This window comes from Oryx dammah, unplaced genomic scaffold (assembly GCF_014754425.2).
Source record: "Oryx dammah isolate SB20612 unplaced genomic scaffold, SCBI_Odam_1.1 HiC_scaffold_28, whole genome shotgun sequence".
NCBI lineage: Eukaryota > Metazoa > Chordata > Mammalia > Artiodactyla > Bovidae > Oryx > Oryx dammah.
The window spans coordinates 103674013-103694682 of NW_024070212.1; the positions used below are offsets into that span (position 1 = coordinate 103674013).

The 20670-nt window shown below is 39.6% G+C and overlaps 1 protein-coding gene across 1 annotated transcript in view; it reads right to left on the minus strand.

The window, feature by feature from the left end:
• Positions 1-5036: 5036 nt before the first annotated feature.
• The window catches only part of RLF (RLF zinc finger), an 88581-nt gene continuing 72947 nt past the window's right edge, over positions 5037-20670 (minus strand). The window contains exons 7-8 of the mRNA XM_040231571.1: positions 17131-17272; positions 5037-12596 (exon numbers count right to left, since the gene is read on the minus strand). Coding sequence (XP_040087505.1) covers positions 7950-12596; positions 17131-17272 — 4789 coding nt within the window. The 3' untranslated portion in view covers positions 5037-7949. The remainder of the gene's footprint in view (positions 12597-17130; positions 17273-20670) is intronic.

Genomic DNA, 20670 nt, shown 5'->3' on the forward strand with positions numbered 1-20670 from the left:
TCCAGGTGTTCTGGAGCCACTGTGAGCTGTTCTTTGTGATGTCACTGTTCTGGAGGTCAGCTTGCTTCCCACCCACCCACTGAACCTTCTCACTCAAAACCAACCAGGCAATGGCCTGAGTATTCAGTTCAATCATATCACTTTCTCTGATCTTTGACCAGTCCTAGCGATGACATGGCACTGTTCAATAGAACTTTCGGCAATGATGTATCGGCTCTTTCCAACGTGGAAGCCACTGGTCACTTGAAATGTGGAGAGTGTGGCCGAGGGAGTGAATTTTACATTTATTTTTAATTAAATTTAAGTAGACACATGTGGTTACTCTCTTCGTGCATAGTGCATTTCCAACAATCCACGGGATGGAGAGCAGTTATTTTCACATTTCAAATAAGAAAAGTGAGGTTAAGTGGAGATTTGAGGAGACAGGATTTGAAGAGGGACTTTCTAAAGAGCTGGGCTTCCCTGGTGGCTCAGTGGAAAAGAATCTGCCTGCCAGTACAGGAGACACGGGTTTGATCTCTGGGCTGGAAAGATCCCCTGGAGCAGGAAATGGCAACCCACTCCAGTATTCTTGCCTGGGAAGATCCCATGGACGGAGGAGCCTGACAGGTTACAGACTACAGGGTCGCTAAGAGTCCAACACGACTACACACACCCACACACACACATCCAAGCTAACAGTGTACTTGGTAAATGTACAGAGATGTTATTACTGGATCATTTTGTAGCATTTCCTTTTTGGATGTCACTATTGCTTAGAAATTGTATCTTTGGGAAAGCTTTTGACATATTTGAGCCTCATTGTGCTCACCTATTTACATCTCCTTCCTAAGATTTATATAGGAACAAATGGTATAATTGCCTAAGCACTTTGTAAAGAGTAGCATGCTGTCCCATAACCTATATGCCATGTTATCAAATCTATTATTTACTGACTAGTACCTATGTACTTGACAAAGAGGTATGAAAAGATAAAATACAAGGTCTGTTCCCCAAAGTCTTGCATGAAAAAACGTAGTTCACACACAAGTGAATCATATAAATTGTGAGATCAAGATCAAATTATGAAGACAGCAAGAATCCAACAGAGGGCTTGTACCAAGAGGAGAGGAGGGGCATGGTAAGGAGAGAAAGGGGGAATTATGAAAACTTTTAGAAAAATATTGTCTGATGCTCTTCTGGTTTATTCATCTGGTTGACTGAAAGAAAGAACATGGATAGGGATGCCTGGAAAATATAACTATTTTGTTCTTTTTAAAAAGTTGTTGAGTTCTGGCTGTGCTAGGTCTTCGTTGCTTCTTGGGCTTTCCTCTAGTTCTGGTGAGCGGGGACTACTCTGTTGGGCGTGTGGGCTTCTCACTTGGTGGCTTCTCTTGCTGTGGAGCACAGGCTCTAGGTGTGCGGACTCGCTAGCTGCGGCCCTGTGCTCAGCAGTTGGGGTGCATGGGCTTAGTTGCCCCATGGCATGTGGGATCTTCCTCGACCAGGGATCGAACCTGTGTCCCTTGCATTGACAGGCAGATTCTTAACCACTAGACCATCAGGGAAGTCCTAACTGTCTTGTTCTTGCAGGAAGGGGAGGTATGGCAAGTTGCTCAGGTGTCAATGTGTGCCGTGTGCTTAGTTGCTCAGTCGTGTCCGGCTCTTGCGACCCCACAGACTGTAGCCTGCCAGGCTTTTCTGTCCATGGGATTCTCCAGGCAAGAATACTGGAGTGGGTTGCCATTTCCTGCTCCAGGGCATCTTCCCGACCCAGGAATCGAACCTGAGTCTCCTGCATTGCAGGCAGACTCTTATACATCTAGAACATGGAGTCTAGAATGCTGTTGGATATATAGTATTAAAACCATGTCAGGTCAAAATGACATACTGATTTAGGCGTGACTGGTAATGATGTTAAACCTATAGTCTGCTTGTGATTGATCACAATGAGAATCTTTTCTAGAAAGGAATAAAAATTACTCAGGTAATTGTTTTACCATAACAAGTTAAACATAGGCCAGAAACCACTAAAGAATGGTAACCAGAAATTTTTTGGAGAAAAATATGGTTGTGACAACAGAATCATTACTCAAGACACCCTACACTAGGTCCCCCTGTTACACGGCACCTCGTATTTTACTTTCAAAACACTTGACATGATTAAGGTTATCTGTGCAGTTTGGGGTTTGATGTGTCTTCCGTGACTACTGTGAACGGAAGGAAGATAGGGACACGCTCATTTTATTCACTACTGCACGTTCATTGTGGGCTTCCCGGGCAGCTCAGAAGGTCAAGCGTCTGCCTGCAATGTGGGAGACCTAGGTTCAATCCCTGGGTCGGGAAGATCCCCTGGAGCAGGAAATGGCAACCCACTCCAGTACTCTTGCATGGAGAATCCCATGGACTAAGGATCCTGGTAGGCTGTAGTCCGTGGGGTCGCAAAGAGTTGGACATGTTCATTGTATTCACTGCTTGGCACATAGTAGGCATTCGAGTATTTTTAAGTAAATACAAAGTCCCCTAGAAGAATTCCAAATATCTTTATAGCCTAAACTGTTTAATCATCAAGTGCCTATTCCATTGGTGTACTTGTTTCTATAGAAGTTTTAGAGAGTAGCTGTTAAAAGAGGATAGGCGTTTGGGAGTCTAATGGATCTGGCTTCAAATTTTGGCTGTACTATTCACAAACTTTGTCACTTTGGGCAGGTTACTTGAGGCTCAGTATCTTCACTGGTAAAGCAAGAGTAATTCCCACCTTATAGGACTCCTGTAATGAGAATTCAGTAATTTGTGTAGAAGGTAAAGGCAACTATCATTTATAGTGATGTTTATGATCAAATGCTAGGTATTGCAGACTTCAATAGTATCAGTTCAGTTCAGTCACTCAGTTGTGTCTGACTCTTTGCGACCCCATTAATCACAGCATGCCAGGCCTCCCTGTCCATCACCAACTCCCAGAGTTCACCCAAACTCATGTGCATCAAGTCGGTGATGCCATCCAGCCATCTCATCCTCTGTCATCCCCTTCTCCTCCTGCCCCCAATCCCTCCCAGCATCAGAGTCTTTTCCAATGAGTCAACTCTTTGCATGAGGTGGCCAAAGTATTGGAGTTTCAGCCTCAGCATTAGTCCTTCCAATGAACACCCAGGACTGGTCTCCTTTAGGATGGACTGATTGGATCTCCTTGCAGTCCAAGGGACTCCCAAGAGTCTTCTCCAACACCATAGTTCAAAAGCATCAATTCTTCAGCACTCAGCCTTCATCACAGTCCAACTCTCACATCCATACATGACCACTGGAAAAACCATATAAAGCTCCTCAAAGAGAATCTAGTCTGAAAAACCCATTTATTGTTTGACTCCTCTTGGGACTTCTGAACGCTGAGGAAGAATTGATCACAATGGAAGATATATCTCAGCCCCGCTTTAGTATCATCCATCCATCCATCCATCTTTCAGTCATTTCCACAGTAGTGCCCTATTAAGACTCTGACTTAAAACACGCGGCAACCTGTGATTTATTTGGTACACACTTTCAAACCTTCACTAGGCTCTTCATTTTCTCTCAAACAGTACCCAAAATCTGGAACATGGTTATAGACACTGAAATATTGGCTTTCTGCTGACCTATCTCATCTTTTAACCCTTTCTCTTTCCCTTAACTCTGGCTCTACTAGACTTGTCATTGTCGCTAACACACCCAGCTGTTACACCACAAAGATTTGGCACAGAATTGGATCATCCCAACTTCTCGTTTCTCCAGGTTTAAACATTGCTTTCTTTACGGAAACTTTTTCTGTCCTTTTTGGTTCCCTCAGTCTGGCCATCTTTCGTAGCACTTTTAATTATTTGCAGTTTGGTTTACTGTTTGTTGAACAGGTTACCTTCCTTGAAGAGGTTCAGGCCCCCAAATACAGGCCGTTACAGAGTATATTTCTGCAAGTGTAGACCAAGCAGGCCTGTTAGCACAGTGGACCACTCTTTGTAGGCTGTTTTACATACTAGGAGGCCATGTCCCAAGTCACGAGTATAAAGCCACACGGTCTCAGAGGCTACAATGGGTATAAAGAGAGAACAGAGCAACTTCTCTTTTAGAAGTTTCTTTCAGAAAGAAAAATTGAGAGGATCCCCTGGCAGTCCAGTGGTTAGGACTCTGTGCTTCCACTGCTGAGTGGAAGCACTGCTGTGCTTCAATCCCTAGTTGGGGAAACTGCAAGTAGCCTGTGGTGTGGCAAAAAAAAGAAAATCCTTTTCAAAGGTCACATGTTATTCACAGAAACAGTAATTTCTGTTTTCTATCTCTTTCTCAAATGAGGAACTGTCAACACTGGATGCATAACTGGAGTTGAACCTGCGTGACTCGGAGTTGGATCTGCATGACCTGGTTTTTACCTATGCTTCCAACTTTATTTCCCACTACTCACTTTCACAGAAAGTACAGCTTAATTACAAAACTGGAATTTCTGGTACTTTAAATGCCACCTGCGACTTTCCATCTTTCATCCTTCACATTAAGTTCCCCTTCCTGTTATTTTCCCAGGCAGATGAGATGGGAAAGAAACTTAGCTCCACTTCTTCCTAACTTTTATCAGCTAGACACTGCATCCCCATCTTTTTAAGCTGTCAAATAAGAATACTAACAGTACTGACATCATGGAGTTATGAAAATTCAACTATTTTATGTGAAGTCAAAAAAAGTATAATTATCCTGCAATCTCACAGCACTTTCCACTTTGTATTCTAGGCCTCTGTTTCTAGAACTTTTCTGTGCCTATGAATCATCTGGAGATGTTACTGAAATGCAGATTTTGGTCAAGAAGGTCTGGACTTGACATTCTACATTTTGAACAAGTTCCTAGATGACATCCATGCTGCCGGCCCACAGTTATACTTTGATTCTTTGCAACCCCGTGGACTGCAGCTCACCAGGCTCCTCTATCCATAGGCTCTTCCAGGCAAGAATACTGGCCCATTCCATTGCCATGTCTTTCTCCAGATCTTCCTGACCCAAGGATCGAACCAGTGTCGCTTAAGTCTCTCGCATTGGCAGACGGGTTTTTTACCACTAGCGCCACCTGGAAAGCCTACCCCAGCCCTCATATTGAAGCTCCATGATGGCAGACTTAACAAATTAGTTGTTTTTATCTCCCCCAAATACCTGTAATTATCTTTAAGTATGTGCGTACTTCAGTGTTTGGTTAATGACTAACTCTGTCCTTCAATGACTGTCCTTGGCAGTGCAGCTCAGAAGCAGGCAACCTGGAACGGAGGGGATAGGTTGGGGCTGAAATCCCTAGGAAGGCTCATCAAAACCTTTCTTCTCCATCATTGCCCCACTTGCTCTCTTTCACATATGTGCTCACAAACATGGAGAAACACAGAAGCAGGAGAATTCTGGGTAAAGTCCAGGAATCAAAGTGTCTGGCATTCTCGATTTCTACCTATTAATTTTAGGGGGCACAAACTCAGTGCTTCCAGGTCTGGAGGATTTGGAGGACAATCCCCAAAGAGATATCAAGTAAAAATGATAGTACTAAAAGCTTCAAAAATAACCCTCTGACCTTCTGTATTATCATATAACCACATATGCTGGTTTTAACAGAACATCATCTTTAATAAAGATCAAATGCTTCCCTGGCGACCCAGTGGTCAAGATTTTGCTTTCTAGTTCAGGGAGTGCAGGTTCAGTTCCTAGTCCAGGAGCCAAGATCCCACCTGCTTCTGAGCCAAAAAACCAAAACATCAAAAGAAAAGCAATACCGTAACAAATTCAATAAAGACTTTAAAAATGGTCCATATTGAAACATCTTAAAAAAAAAAAATATCAAAAGGAGCAAACCACTCCAACTAGAATAGAAAATGCTTCTAGGATCATATTCAAGCAAACTTTCAACTGGGTTCTAAAAACTAGGGTTTGGTACTACTGTCAGTGGACTCACTTGGTCCTTCCAGGGTGTAGGAGTTAGGAGCGGCTGAATGAATACAGAGTCTTTTTCTTTCTTTTGGCCAAACCACACAGCATGTGGGATCTTGGTTCCCCAACCAGGGATCAAATCTGTGCCCCTTGCAGTGGGAGTGCAGAGCCCTAATTAAACCACTGGACCACCGGGGACTTCCCCTTTTTGGATGGATACAGTTGAGTCTTAAGATTAGCAGCTTTCTCTTGGTCTGGTCTAAAAATCTCTAGAATGAGGAATTTTTAAGATGGGGCCACTGGTTATTTCTCATGCTCAGACCACAGGTAAAGGACCTTTTGAAATGGTCACTTACACCTCAACACTTCATAAGGCAGGAAACTGAAGCCCAGAGGGGAAATGAGCTCAAGATCCCAAAGAACTCAGTCAGTAGTGACCTCAGCCTCTAAGAAGTTCCACTGTTTCTGCCACTTTTGCTTTCAATAGAATCTTGTTTGAGAATCTTGTATCCTACTAAGATCTGAACCAAGAAATGACTTCAGCTTGGTGGTGGTGGTGGTAGTGGTGGGGTGCTTTAGACGCTTAGGGTGAGGAGGTGGTAGAATAAAATTCTTTAAGAGCTGACAAAACAAGATTTAAGGGCCAGAGAAAAGATCTTAAAATTTTAACCAGAGGCATAAGAAGGGGATTTTAGGAGTATCTGTATCATTTCATTTTTAAATAATGATGAAGTGACTTCACAAAGAACAGAGAAGGTGCTACATAAGAAAACACTGCTTTTCTTGTTATTATACATGGATGTCCCACAGTCCACTGAAACTTTAACACAGAGACCAAACTCATCTTCTGTTTCTATTCTCTTCCCCCAAACTCCTTTTTAGTCTTGCCTCAATTGCTTGCATCCATCACTACAGAACCTTAAGTTTTCCTCAAAACATTTTCTCTACCCTCCAGTGCCTAATAATCCTCTTAAATTTCTCAATTTCATCTGTCCCTCTGCTGCCGTTGTTTGCCTCTCACCAAGTTCGCCTCAATTACTTTAACAGTCTTAGATCTGTTTCCATTCTCAGTCCCTTAAATCACACTCATTTCAAGCAATCTATAGATTAATATGAATGTTGTTTAAAATTGTGTAAAGGCTCTCGGCTGCCTATGGACTCAGGTCCACAGTCCTCAGTGTTCGTGGCCTGGTTCCTATCTCTACAAGCAGCTCATCTGCTCCAGCACTCCCCTTTTACTGCCAGCCTATCACATTGTTTGTAGCTGCCTGGAAACATGGCTTTATTATCTCTGAATGCGTTGAGCCCTTCACATTATGCCTGGCATACCCTCTCCTTTCTACCTGAAAAACTCCTGAACATTCTCTTCCAGGAGCTACCTTGACTCCCAAGAGTTAATTACTCTATTACTCTATCTCAGATTTTTCCTTCCACAAAATTTTTAAGACAACAGTCATTCAAAAGGAAGCTTGATCTGAATGGTTTGCTTAATAACCGGGGTAAAATGTAACTGCACATTTCAGAAAATACATGTGCAATTCCAAGTCATGTGTGGCATGAAAACTCATTATGAGTAAACAAAAAAAATGGGTGAAAAATTGTAATTTATTGAAACTCAACTCAAAAAATATAAGATGCTGTAGTGTACAATATATTACACAAAGCACCCTCAGGCGCACATTCAAGTCAAGTAAGAACTCCATACCCCTTTCCCCAGCCCTCCCACCCTGGGGTCTTAGTATCTGTTCCATACACAATCATGCACACTTAATTTGGAAAAGGAAGCCCCGATATATTTTGATGTATTAATTAGCACCAAACAAGAATACAGTTCCATTTTTTAATAAACAAAACAAAAAACCCAATCAATAAACCAACTGGAGAGCTAATGGACTCAGCCAATACTGCTGACATACATATTATACATTCATGTAAATACACAGCCTAGTCTACCCTCGACGACGGTGTGGCTGCTTCTCAGCCTTTGTTCAAGTTGGCGACTGTCCCCAGGTTGCAGTGCCGGAGCCAGTCTGTTTCTAAAACAAAACTGCTATTTAGGAACTTCCTACACAAAGCTCATCTGTCTTTTTTGTTGGAAATAAGTCTAAAATTGGTGTGGAAAACTTAGATCTTTCAAGGACAACCACTGGCCGAAGATAATGAAGCTGTTTTAAGGCAAGTTCTCCACAGTCTGTTAATGCTTTGTCCAATACGACCCTCAGGTTTTCCAAGGAGGGAACTGCTGTCGTCTCAGCTACTATTAAAGGTGGGATTGCAGTCAGGTTCTCATGAATTGAAGAGTCACTGGAAGAATGAGGTATGTCAACTTCAGGGTCATTGTCATTCACCATATTATTTGCCATAACACTCCCTGTTAAGTCATTACAGGGTTGTGAATTACTTAATGTTAAGTGCTCTGAAGGCTCCCAATCATCAAAATCATCTTCTTTCTCTTCACTTTCCTGAATAAATTTCAGAAATGAAGATTCAAATCCCATAGGTTTATAAGTCTTCAAATCAAATGACCTGGGCTGTGGATGCTTCCTGAAATTCTCTTTTGGAACATGGGTTGAATTTTTTACAGTGTTTTCTTGCCCTGAACATTGCTGCCCAGTTTCTGAGTCTTTGATCCTTGGTAAAGGCAGCTGGAAACTCGTGAAATAAGTCCCACTCTCAGTCCCATCAGGATTAGGTATAGAATTTTCTATTTTACAAGGAGGAGGCTGAACTATATTACATTGTTGCAAAGAAGTGGTTTCTGAACTATGGTTACATTTCAGAGTTCCTCTGTAGAGCAGAGAATCTGCATCAAAAACTGGGCTGCTCTCTGTACATCCTTTCTGGCCTCCATCCCTTTCGCCTGGATGAAGGGGGTCAGCGGTCTGGACAGGCACGCTAGTGTCACCTGGGGAGTGGCTGTGCTGTGTGAGCTCGGACTCACAGCTTCTCTCCTCTTCCTTCTTTATATGGGGCTCTGCTTCAGAAGCGGGCTCCTCCTTAATTTTGGCCCCGTACTTCACACACATGACGAGGTTTCCCATCTGCTGCTCTAGGTAGGCACTGCTCATCTGATGGGTGCGCTTGTAATGCCTCACTATGCTGCTCTCCAGCTTCACCACGGACAAGCATCCTTGAACCATGCACGGGTACTGTGTGTGCTCAGAATGCTCCACACACATATGGAGGGCTTCAGCTCTCGTTTTAAAACTAATCGGAGCTTTCTTGTCTTTGATTAAGCCACACTTTTTAGCCTTGGCATTAAACGATCTCCTGGTCGTCTGATGTTCATGCCCCTGAGGATGAGCTGTTTGACACACCTTTTCACTCCGTAGTAGCCTTTCATTTGCCACTTTCTGGCTTCTAAACAGATCATCGTAATAGTCCTTATGTCGGTAATATACATGTTGAGAATAATTACTGCGATGGGTGAAAATCTGGCCACAGCCATTAAGATCACAATGAATTTCATAGTCTGAATGAATTTCTCCTTCAATGTTATGCTGTTCCATCAAGTGGTGCTTCAACTTGCTGAATGTATAAAAAACAGCAGGGCACTGAGGCTGGTTACAGGAAAATCTGGCTGCTGACTCAGCTTCAGAAAGCACTTTCGGCTCTTCAATGTGGTCTAGGTTATGAGAGTCACTACAGTGCTTCGCAAGAGCTTTGGAACACAGGAAGCGTTTGTTACATTCCTTATATTTGCAGGCAAATATCTTTTTACATTTGACAAGTTCCCTTTTGGTTCTCGCTTTGTCCTTCTCTAAACATAACTGCTCTTTGTTGTACTGATGTACAGTCCTGTAATGGCGAATCAAGCCTTTGAGATTGGTGAAGGAGGAGTTGCAAGTTTTATGAATACAATGGAATGGTTTGTGGTATTTATTCAAAATGTAGCAGAGATTTCCTTTAGCAACAGTTCTCCTGCTACCTCTGCCCTCTCTTCCTTCTCCTTCTTCTCTATGGCTGCCTATTGGTGATGAGAGATCAGATATTTTACTTTCTGTTTCTTCACAGGATGACTCCAAATCTGTTTCCGAACTGCACTCATCCTTTTTAGAATGACAGTGTGGCTTCTCAGAGTTACCACTGGGATCACCTCCAAGTTCTGCAGGACAATCAACTTTCAACCTCTCTACTGAGCATGGGCCTTCATGATCACATTTTTCATTATCTAATAGTTTTTGAGTTACTCTGTCGCTGCCAATTTGATGTTTATTTTTATAATGAATCCTAAGGTGTGTTTTTCTCGTAAATGACCTTTGGCAAATATGACACTGGAACGGTGAATACCGATGTTGAAACATGGTTAACTGAAGGACTTTTTCTTTTGAATAATTATGCTTTTTAAGATAATGCATTAACAAAGCCTCTCTAGTCACAAATTCATATTTGCATCCTTGAAGCTCGCAGAAAAAAGGCTTGGCTGCCAACTGCGCCAGGTACTGACTTGGCATATTTTCATCTTGATTCTGAAAATTAAGATCTGAGATTGTAGCTGAAACTGCCTGAAGAGACTTGGCACCACTGGATGGGTACCCCTGCAATGACCCTGAGAAAGATCCATGGGTTATTGAGTTTTTCAAGCTTAAATGTTTCAAGCGTAACAGAAGTTCCAACATGGTATCCTCTGTACAGGGCCTTTTAGATGCACAGATGGAGGCTTCTGAGGAATAGCCTTGATGTTCTCGTTTACATTTAGTATGGATATTGTGATCCAGACCTTCATCCGGGGAGTCACTGTTTGTATCTGAGCTGGGTTTAGGTTCTGTATCAAACTTTTCAGTCGTTGGATTGTGTTCATTACCCAAGCAGGGAAAGAGATCCTTTGTCTTTACCTTTTTGGGTTTGAAATGGTATGGATGGACCTTCCTTAGGTGCTTCTGCATGCCTCTTGCGTTTTTGTATGTGGACCCACAGCCATCAAAACCACAGGTAAACTTAGTCCCATCAAAACAAACTGCTACACTGGAACATTTCTCCTTTAAACTGGAGGGCACAAAAACTTTTTCATGAGATAATAATATATCCTGCATGGTTTCAGAGTGATCCAGTGTGTCAATTAACTCTTCATTCATGGAAGCTGAAGAGCTATGACTTAACTGATCACTAGAATTACTGTCACTGTTTTCCTTCAGATTTTCTGTAGTTTCTATCTGAGAACTAGCTGATCCTGCACAGAAGAGAAGATCCTCTGGTAAACGTGACTTATCAGTTTGGTCAAGCAGATGGGGCTGATCAATACAATCCTGCTTTTCACCTGCTGCCGGCTCAAGTTTCACTGTTTTCTTCACATCTCCATTTGAACTTTCAACATTATGCATTGAGAGGTGATTCTGGTATTCAATTTTGGAATAATAGAACTTTTTACAGCCAACGAAGCTGCACGTGTAAGATGCATCCCTAAAGTGTTGTGCCTCATGGTGGTAAAGCTGTCCCAAGTCACTGAAAACAATATTACAGCCATTTAATTCACATTTATAACGCAGATCATCATGTTTTTGTTTATGGTTAAGCAGTTCGTTCACTGATCCAAACCTAGCATAGCAATCTATAGATACACACATATAAGGCTGAGGACCACAATGCACTTGTTCATGCTCTCGCAGGTGAAAAGCAGACATGAAATGTCGTCGGCAGTAAGTACACTTCTCTCTTCTGTTTTTCATATCTAAGTAGTGCTTGGCATTTTCATCATTATTTTGGTGTTCAGCTTTAAGATGCACACTTAAGTATTTGAACTGCTTAAACACACGGGAACAGTCTGTGCCAGGACATGGGTACAAATCTCTGTCTTGCAGGTGGCAATCTTCTAATTTGCTGAATGTGACATATTCATGTGACTCTCCTTTGGCTTGTTCATTCAGTGATTGACCTTGCTCCAGGGCTGCAGAGGGGCTCTTGGGACAAATTCCCTTTTGAGAGCCTTTCAACAGTAATTTCTTTCTAGAGCGGTCCCTTCTGCTTGGTGGCATTTTAACATGTTCCATCACATGAGGAACAAATATTTCTTTTCTCTTGAATTTTTTAATACAAACCGGACAGGTGTAAATTCCATCTTCCATATGCATCTTAGAATGATGAAGAATCCTGGCCTCTATACATTCTCGCTTACATAACAAACAGAAAAATTTATATTGAAGCCACCTCTGGTATCTTTCAGAAGAACCAATGGGTTTCTTGTCTCTTTTCTCCTTTTGTTGATCTGTCATATCTCTTCTTCTATATTGTTTATCTTCTTTACCTTCCTCATAGTCACTGAGAAATGACTCTAAAACATCTGTGTCGTTAATAGACATTTCATAGCCACTTAGATCATCATCAGAATCTGAGGCTTCTTGTCCTAGAAGTTGGTGGCAGTGTCGTTTTAAAGTTTTCCAGTCCCAAAATTCAGGATCAAAAGGCCAGTGGGCTTTTAAAGCTAGTAAAAGCTCACATCGGAGAGAATTTGGAACTGGTGCATTTTCTTCATCAAATTTTTGATCTGGTTGGGAATACAGTTCTTCCAACATGTTAAATCCATCCAAACTGGGTTCAATTAAAAATTCTGTAAGTTGACAGGCTCGTCTAACTTCTAAATCTTCTGGCAAAAGACAAGCAATTGTTTTACAAACTGATGCCTTCATTTCTTCATCCTCACTTGTTCTGAGTTGAAGAGCTCTGACACACAGTAAAATCGACACCCCAAGACCAGCATCTTGTGCCTGTTAAGAAAAACAGGGAAGAAAAGGTTTTTTTTTCCATTTGGAAAACTACATAAATTTGGAAACACTACATAAATTTCACTGATAAGATACACATGTACACTCTTCTTAAAACTTATAAACGACAACAATGTATGTTTATAGAGTATCCAACTTTATAAAGCACTGTATATTATTATTATTTGGCCACACTGTGCAGCATGCAGGATCTTAGTTCCCCAACCAGCTACAGAACCCATGTTCCCTGCAGTTGAAATGTGGAGTCTTAACCAATGGACCGCCAGGGAAGTCCCAAAGCACTGCATATTAAAGCAGTCCTTAACCCTCAAGGAATCTACCTATGTGCCAAATGTGTAAATTAAAAAGGCACATAAATTCAGAGGATCTCAGAATAAATAAGGTCACTGAAAGTTCAAAAAAGAATTGTCTCAAGCTGGGTAGGAAGGATAGGGCTTAAATAAATGGGTTTAAGAGGAAATACATGTGTAAAAGGGAGTTTAAGACTGAATTCAATTTTAAAAATTCATGTATCATGAACAACTGGGTATTTTCAAAACCTCAAGGGTAAAATAAATGATTTTTCCATTTCCTCCCCCCAAAATCAGTACTTTATAGTTACAGGTGTACTGAATCTGTTTCCCACAAAAAAACAAAAGAAAATTTCTCTATAGCAGCAGGTTCTCAGAAATTAGTCAAAAATCATGAAAAAGACCTGGTTGTATATGATAAAAGGCAAGTGTATTTAAGATGATTCTTTCATGTGAGAGGCTGAAAGGATATGTGAAAATAATATGAACAAAGTAAAGCAGGATCTTATGGCAGAGTAGCTTAAAACACAGTACTGAAAAGCACAGAATTTTGAGCCAGACTCTGACTGCCTTTGAACCCCAGCTTCACAACAGTGGCAAGTTCTTAACTCCTCTAAGCCTCAGTCCCCTTATCTGTAAAATGACAACTGTAGCGGCAGTATTAGATTTTCTCCTAATGTTGTTATAAAAATGAAGTAAGGTAACATAAAGTGATTAATACAATGTTGGCACATAGTACATATTCAACAGAATCCCATACAAAATACTTGAGGATAAATCCCACTGTTCAAACATCAATTTGCTAATTATTCTGTGTTGGGTACCATTCTAAATGCTGAGAACACAACGAAATAACTGCCATCAATATACAGAACCCTTATTAATCTTGGACATTATTCTGAATAAACTTTTTGCATAGATTATCCTCATTTGACTTCGCTATATCCCACGTGCCCTTGATACAATACGCCAAGTCACTTCTTCACCTTCCTGTTTAAAACCTATCAAATTATTCATATCCATCAGTTTCTTCAAAATTCAGTTCCACATTCCACACCCTAATTCTAATTTATCCACCACTCCTTTAACAAGTAACTATCTGTTCAGAATGTATAATGGTAGTTTTGTGGGGTTTCTTTTGGAAAAGTATTCTTAGTGATTTCACAAATTTTACCATTTCAACTAGATTGGGCTGTTTAAGAAAGAACAGATCTGGATTCTTTGCTGTTTACCTCAGAGAGTCTTGCAAAAGGGGTTGAGTAACCTGTTAAGAACCTATGAAAGATTTTAAAACTTAATGGACTTTCTCCAAGTCCTCTGTGCTTCTGACTTACAAATGATAACCATTATGCCATTTGTCAAGATACCCAGGGTCTAGATCCTTACAAGTCACACATTTCTAACCTTCAGCTTCTTCATTACTAAAGAGAAGGGAATAAAACTAGGCAAAATTTTGCAAAATTATTCTAACTTGTATGTTCCACCAAAAAGAGCTCAATGGTCAAATAAACTGGCTTCAAGATTATCCCTCTTCTTATACCTTCCATTTCAAATATAACCAACATCTATATCCATTCTTCTGTCATACTACTTAAGCCTTGAGAGAGACTCTAGATTCTCTAAAGTCATCCCTTTCAATATGAGTTTCTCAAGTCACAGAATCAAAGTTTAACAACTCTTGAGCACCTTTAGTTGATTATCTGCTTTAAGCTCTTTATTTAGAGAAAACTAAAACACAGAAAATAAGGAGGTACTATACAAGGCCTGCCTTCTGCAAGAGACCCAATGCCCATAAAAGCCTTTCAGCATCATTAATCTTTTCCTTCCCAAGGGCTATGTAACTGGTTTCTATGCACTAAGATCATTTCACATCTTTCACAAAAACCAAATACCTGATTTTATCTGGTTACAAAGTCACCCAGAATCATCAGTTGTATCTCCAAGCTCCCCTTGCAGCTAGGTGACCGTGTTTGTGAATGTGTTAGAAGGAACGGGGGAAAAGCTGTGTCACAGTGTGGTCTGCTCCCCGCTCTCCTCGCTATCTGGAATGAAGACACTATAGCTGGGACTGGAATAGCTGGATCTTGGAACATGAGATGGAAGCTATGTGTTAACAGCAGATAAAAGGAACCTGGGTTTCTGATATGTGGAGCTATAAGAGGATCCTTGGCCTGTCTAGCTGGGTTATCGATCTGTATAAGAGAGGGAAAAACTTTTTTCTTTTTTACATCACTATCATCTGGGATATCTCCATTCACAGTAGAACCAGATCCCAAATGATAGAGGTCAGATCACCTCTCACTTTTAAAAACCTAAAGGTGTCTCACTCAATTTGAAAGGAATTCCATCTCACTCCCGTTTCACCTACCAGGCCATAGCTTTTCTACCCTTTAGGACAAATATCGTAAGTAAAGACTACAGGGGGAAAATATCCTAGAACAGGATGAAAACAAACGGGTTCTGGTTACACAAATGCACAGCAAGTTCCTTGGCATGTGTCAGAAACCCACCTTCTCTAATCCTCTAACATTTTCCCATTTTTGTGGTTCCCCGAGGTAAAAAGAAATCTAAAATGACCCCCTGACCTTCACTTTTGTATAATCTCCTCACTTTGAGTATAAGCAGAACCTATAAATACGGAATTATTCTTATGATTACACTATGTTATATGGCAAAAGAGACCCTGCAGCAGATGTAATTAAAGCCCCAAACCCACTGATCTTAAGACAAGTGGATTACCTGACCCAATCACTCAAGCTCTTTAAATCTAAGTCTGGAAGTCAGAGGTGAAGGAGGTCACATTTGAAGAGTTCCTTGTGCCTTTGCTGGCTTCAAAATGAAAGCATGAAAATGACAGTGGCTTCCAGGGGCTGAAAGCAGGCTGTGGCTGACAGCCAGCAAGAGAATGAAGATTTTGGCCCCACAACTGCAAGGAACTGAATTCTATTAACAATACGAATGAGCTTAGAAGTGGATTGTCTACAGAGCCTCCAGATAAAAACTCAGCTTGGCCAACACCTCAATTTTGGCCTTGTGATACTGAGCCGTGAGCCATGCCACACTGTGCTGGACTTCTGCCCTACAAAACTGTGAGCTAATAAATGGGTGTTGACTTTAGGGCTAAGCTGTGATAATCTCTTATGCAGCAAGGGAAAAAATCAGCCCTTCCTTAAAGATTAAAAAAAAACAAACAAACCCTAAAGCCAAAACTTATAAAAGGCCAGTTGTACCACTGATTATTTTAAATAGGCAAGTTCTGTAATTACGTGAACATGCTCCGATGATAGGGACACAACTTCATTTGTCGTGATGAGAAATAATAATCGCCTAGCTTGTCTAAGTATGAATTTGCTTCTGATAACTGTCTTACATTTTCCTGTCTTCACTGGAGAAGACTAGATACACAGTATTAAAACAGGATACGGATAGTACTAAAATAGGGTACATTAAAGGAGATAGAACGTATCAGTGATATAACTGTGCCTTGACTTTAGTATAAACAATCCTTGGATGTTGTCAAAGAAGCAACCCATAAAACATACCCATAAACCATCATAGATAGGGGTATACAGGGATCTCTGTCTTTGAGTAGACACTAAAAACAGAAACCAAGCATAGCATAAGGCTCATCTAAATCTCCAGTCTTAGCATTAATTTATGGGGCCGAATTCAAAAAACAAGGTTTTATACATAGCACTTCAGTTTAGGAAATATTTATTTCTTAAAAAACAAGACAAAACTAACTTGCTTCCTAATTTGCACAGAAGCTTGCAATCTGTGTACAGTCCATTCCTCTAAAACGTAGAGAATCTATCACTCCATCATCAAGGAATTAGTCGTTCTATTATCAAGGAGCTGGAAAATACAATTATACTTTCTTCACTAATAATTACTATCCTAATTTGCCAACAAACATGTCTGTATATAATACAGAACACTATTCTAGGAAAACCAGACCTAGGTTAGGGTGACTGAGGGGACAATCAAGAAACAATCTTTCCTTCCTCCAGTGGTCTATAATGTCAATCACTATTTTCCACGAAGAAAAATTATAGATTCCCAGGAAATAAATCTGCAGAAACAGCTAGCTATGTCCAGTTCCATAATCTTATTAAACCCCATTATTTCTCATTTTCCCTTATTTAACAAGAGTTGCCTGAGAAGTTGTCTCCCCACTTATTTCTTCCCTCCATAAACAATCAGCACAAAAAGCATAAATTACTCACTTCAGTTTGTATAACTCTAATCAGGCAAAATAAATGCTGCTGTGTTTTAGCTATGACGCCAAACTGACGACAGCGCTCCAAAAAAGTATCTACAGAAGGGTCGATTCTTCTTTGCAGTTTACTCCAAAAGAGAGTCAATTCCCTATTTAAAAAAAAAGAGAGAGATTATGATAAAACATTTAAAGGAACTGTATTGCTACCCCAGTTTTTCAGTTTGTGAAAGTAAGCTGATAGTAATGTAACAAAATCTAGAAGAACAAACTATCTATATTCCCTATTTTTGCTGTTTAGTGGCCAAGTTATGTCCGACTCCCTTGTGACCCCATGAACTGTAGATTGCCAAGCGGCCCCGTCCATGGGATCTTCCAGGCAAGAACACTAGAATGGGTTGCCACCTCCCTTTCTGTATTCCCTATTGCTTCCTCTCAAACTGGTTAAATGGTTAAAAAGAATCCTCCTTGAAAATTTCCCCACTTTCTTCTTTGTGCCTGGGGAAAAATAAAAACAACAGAAGACTACTTCCTTTATGCTGACATTTTCAAAGACTTCTTTAGATCCCACCTTATCCTAAAAGGTTTTACTCCTTACACTGGTAATTATACTGACTGAATCAAGCCCTGTTCTAGTGGGCAGGGATCATGAGACAACACTATGCTGCTAACAAAGTGCATACAGCTATGACATGGTCTCATGGTATACTTCTCCACATTAATCTCATGAGAAATCCTTTTCCATCTCTAAAATGTCATAATGCTATTTAGGCCTGTATCTTGGAATGCTTAAATATTACTAATAAAATTAGTAAAATGACACTCCTAGAAATGGCTACAATAGAAGAATCCCACAAATATACGAAGAAAAGCTTGAAAAGAATAAGTTACATAAAAGCACTGAATGGGTTCAGAGAAAACTCGCAAGAAAAAGCACTAGAAACTCAAAATCATCCAGTACAGAAATGAGTTATAACGTGAATATGTAATGTGAGTGCAAGGAAAGTTACTTAGCAAAACAGAAGAGAAATGTTATCATTTTCCCATATTTTTAAGGAGGTAACTGGCATTTGGATATGGTAAAATTCTTACATAGATATAAGATAGGCCAGCTATGAAAATAGCTACCAGGCAAGTAATTGGGATGACTGTTCATTTTTAAACTTACAAGACTTACACATATGTTTATCTTACTAACAAAACTTTAGAAAATGGAGAATTACATATGCTCAGAGATAAAAAGGAGTACCTACTGAAATATATGTACATGAAATCTATGCTATTTGAAAAGAAAAAATCTTCAAAGCTAGTGAAATCTGATTATAAAGATAAAAGGGTAAAGAATATCTACTATCTAAAATTCATCAACTAGCTAGAAGTTTAAAGTTAGGCAAATTTGATAAAGTGATAAAAGGCACATTGAGAATTAAAAAGTCTCAAAATATTTTTTTAATAAGTAAGAATGTGTGGGGTCTGATTTATTCCAAATTAAGTATTTCAAACTCTGGTTATCTTAACTCCAAATAACCATGATCAAAAAAGAGAATTTCTATAATGCATTTTATATCTGTATACATATTTTCACAGTTTCAATTCAACAATTTAAAACTACTATTGCCCTCCCAAACATAAAACCATGCCTGAAACCATGACAACTAGTGGATTACATACTAGTGAGAAAGTCACGATGTCACTTTAACCATCCATTCAAATCTACATACCAGAATAATTAACTACTACCAGCAAATTATAGTCTCCCGGATCATACATGTACTAGGATAATACTTCTTTAACCACTATAATGATGTGATCTTTTAAAATAGACAATCATTAAAGAATATACTGAAAATGATTCTACTGTATGGATACTTCCAATGTTCAGATGATTTACTTCACCTTCAAATTAGGTCACTGCCTACCTCAAGATAACAAATTACATACAAATTTATAAAAAGGAAAGGAAATTTAAAGGAAAAACTGGCAGACATCTATCTACCAAGAACTTTAAACTATGTTTCTGCAAAGCAGGAGGCCCATGATGTCACACTGTGATCCAGAATTTAGACATTTTAGAAGCAAGGCAAAGATAACTTTGTGGAATTAAGGAATGACCACCCCCTAAAAAGGGCTCCTGGAAAGGCTGATTCTCATGACCTTTTTTCATTAAAATTTCAGTTAAATATTAATAAAACATATGGATATCCTGGATCTCATCTTTGCCAGGTGCTAGGGACTGACTTGTAAATTGGACAATCTACATAAAGACCCTGGTATATCCATCACAGTCTAGTTGAGAGAGAATAGACATGAAATTACATCTGAAGAAACATAAATACATAACACACAAGATTTAAGCTCAGAGATGCTACAGAAACCAAAGGTCAATGTATCAAGCACTGACTGAAAGGTCAGAATGGAGATTAAAGTTCAACTGTATGATTTTATTTTCAAAGTAGCAGTGGTAATTACACATCTGTATGTACACTGTCCCATTCAAAATGGTTCCCTTTCTCACTTGCATGGCTACTCTAATTACATTACCACTGCCAAACATCTATAGGGAACTCACTCCTTCAGCCCTTCCTTGACTTTTGTAGACAGCCAAAAATCTTTTGTGGCCAAGCTTAATGAATAAGCTAAGTGATATACCTTTTGAGATCAATAATATGGTAACCGCTATAAAGTAGTAAGATCTACTGCAATTTGTTAAGCCTCTCTGAAGGAAATTTCTAAAAGAATAAAAAGTTTGGGTGACAGTTACATAGTTTACCTTTCAACTATCTTCAGTGGTAACCAAGTTCAAGAATGACATTTTATAAATTCTAGTATATGTATTTAAAATGACTGTTTTTATTATCATATTCCAACTTTATTGTTGCAATAAAATGCCAATTAATTTTTTTTTTCTTTTCTAGACAAACACTCCCATATAGCCTACTATCTTCAACACAGGAACATCTCGATCACAACAGAAGAATCTAATCTATGTGAACAGAATTCCTGGGATTTATTTTCCTTAGTAAAATTCAGTTTTTATGTCATGGCTATTCTAATTCTAATATCTACTACCTTACCACCCACTCCCCTCTCTCCAAATAGAAGGGTGAAAGAATACTTCAAAATTCTAAAATTTTATATTCTATTTCCTTCTGAAATGCTAGGAAGAAGCTTACTTTTAACAAAGTGTGAAGTGATTTAAGATTTTCTTTCCTTTCCTTTACTCATTACAGCTCCTTAGGAGGCCAACAAGTGGGAAATCCCTGTTAATCCCTTCCTGCTGCAGGAGAAGAACATTAATCCTAGACCCATTAGGGAAACAAGGGAAGCTGTATCAAGAATATTACAAGAACCATGTGACTACAGTTTTAAAAACTCTTTATAATCTGTAACACATCCCCTATGTGATTTAATGTGATTTCTTTGCACTAAAAACCTAGCTGCAGCTAGCTGATATTACTCCCTATAGGCAAAGAAAGTAACTATAAAAGAAAAAAATGCCTATATTCATTATAGGCAAAGAAAATAACTATAACAAGAAAAAATGAGGGTT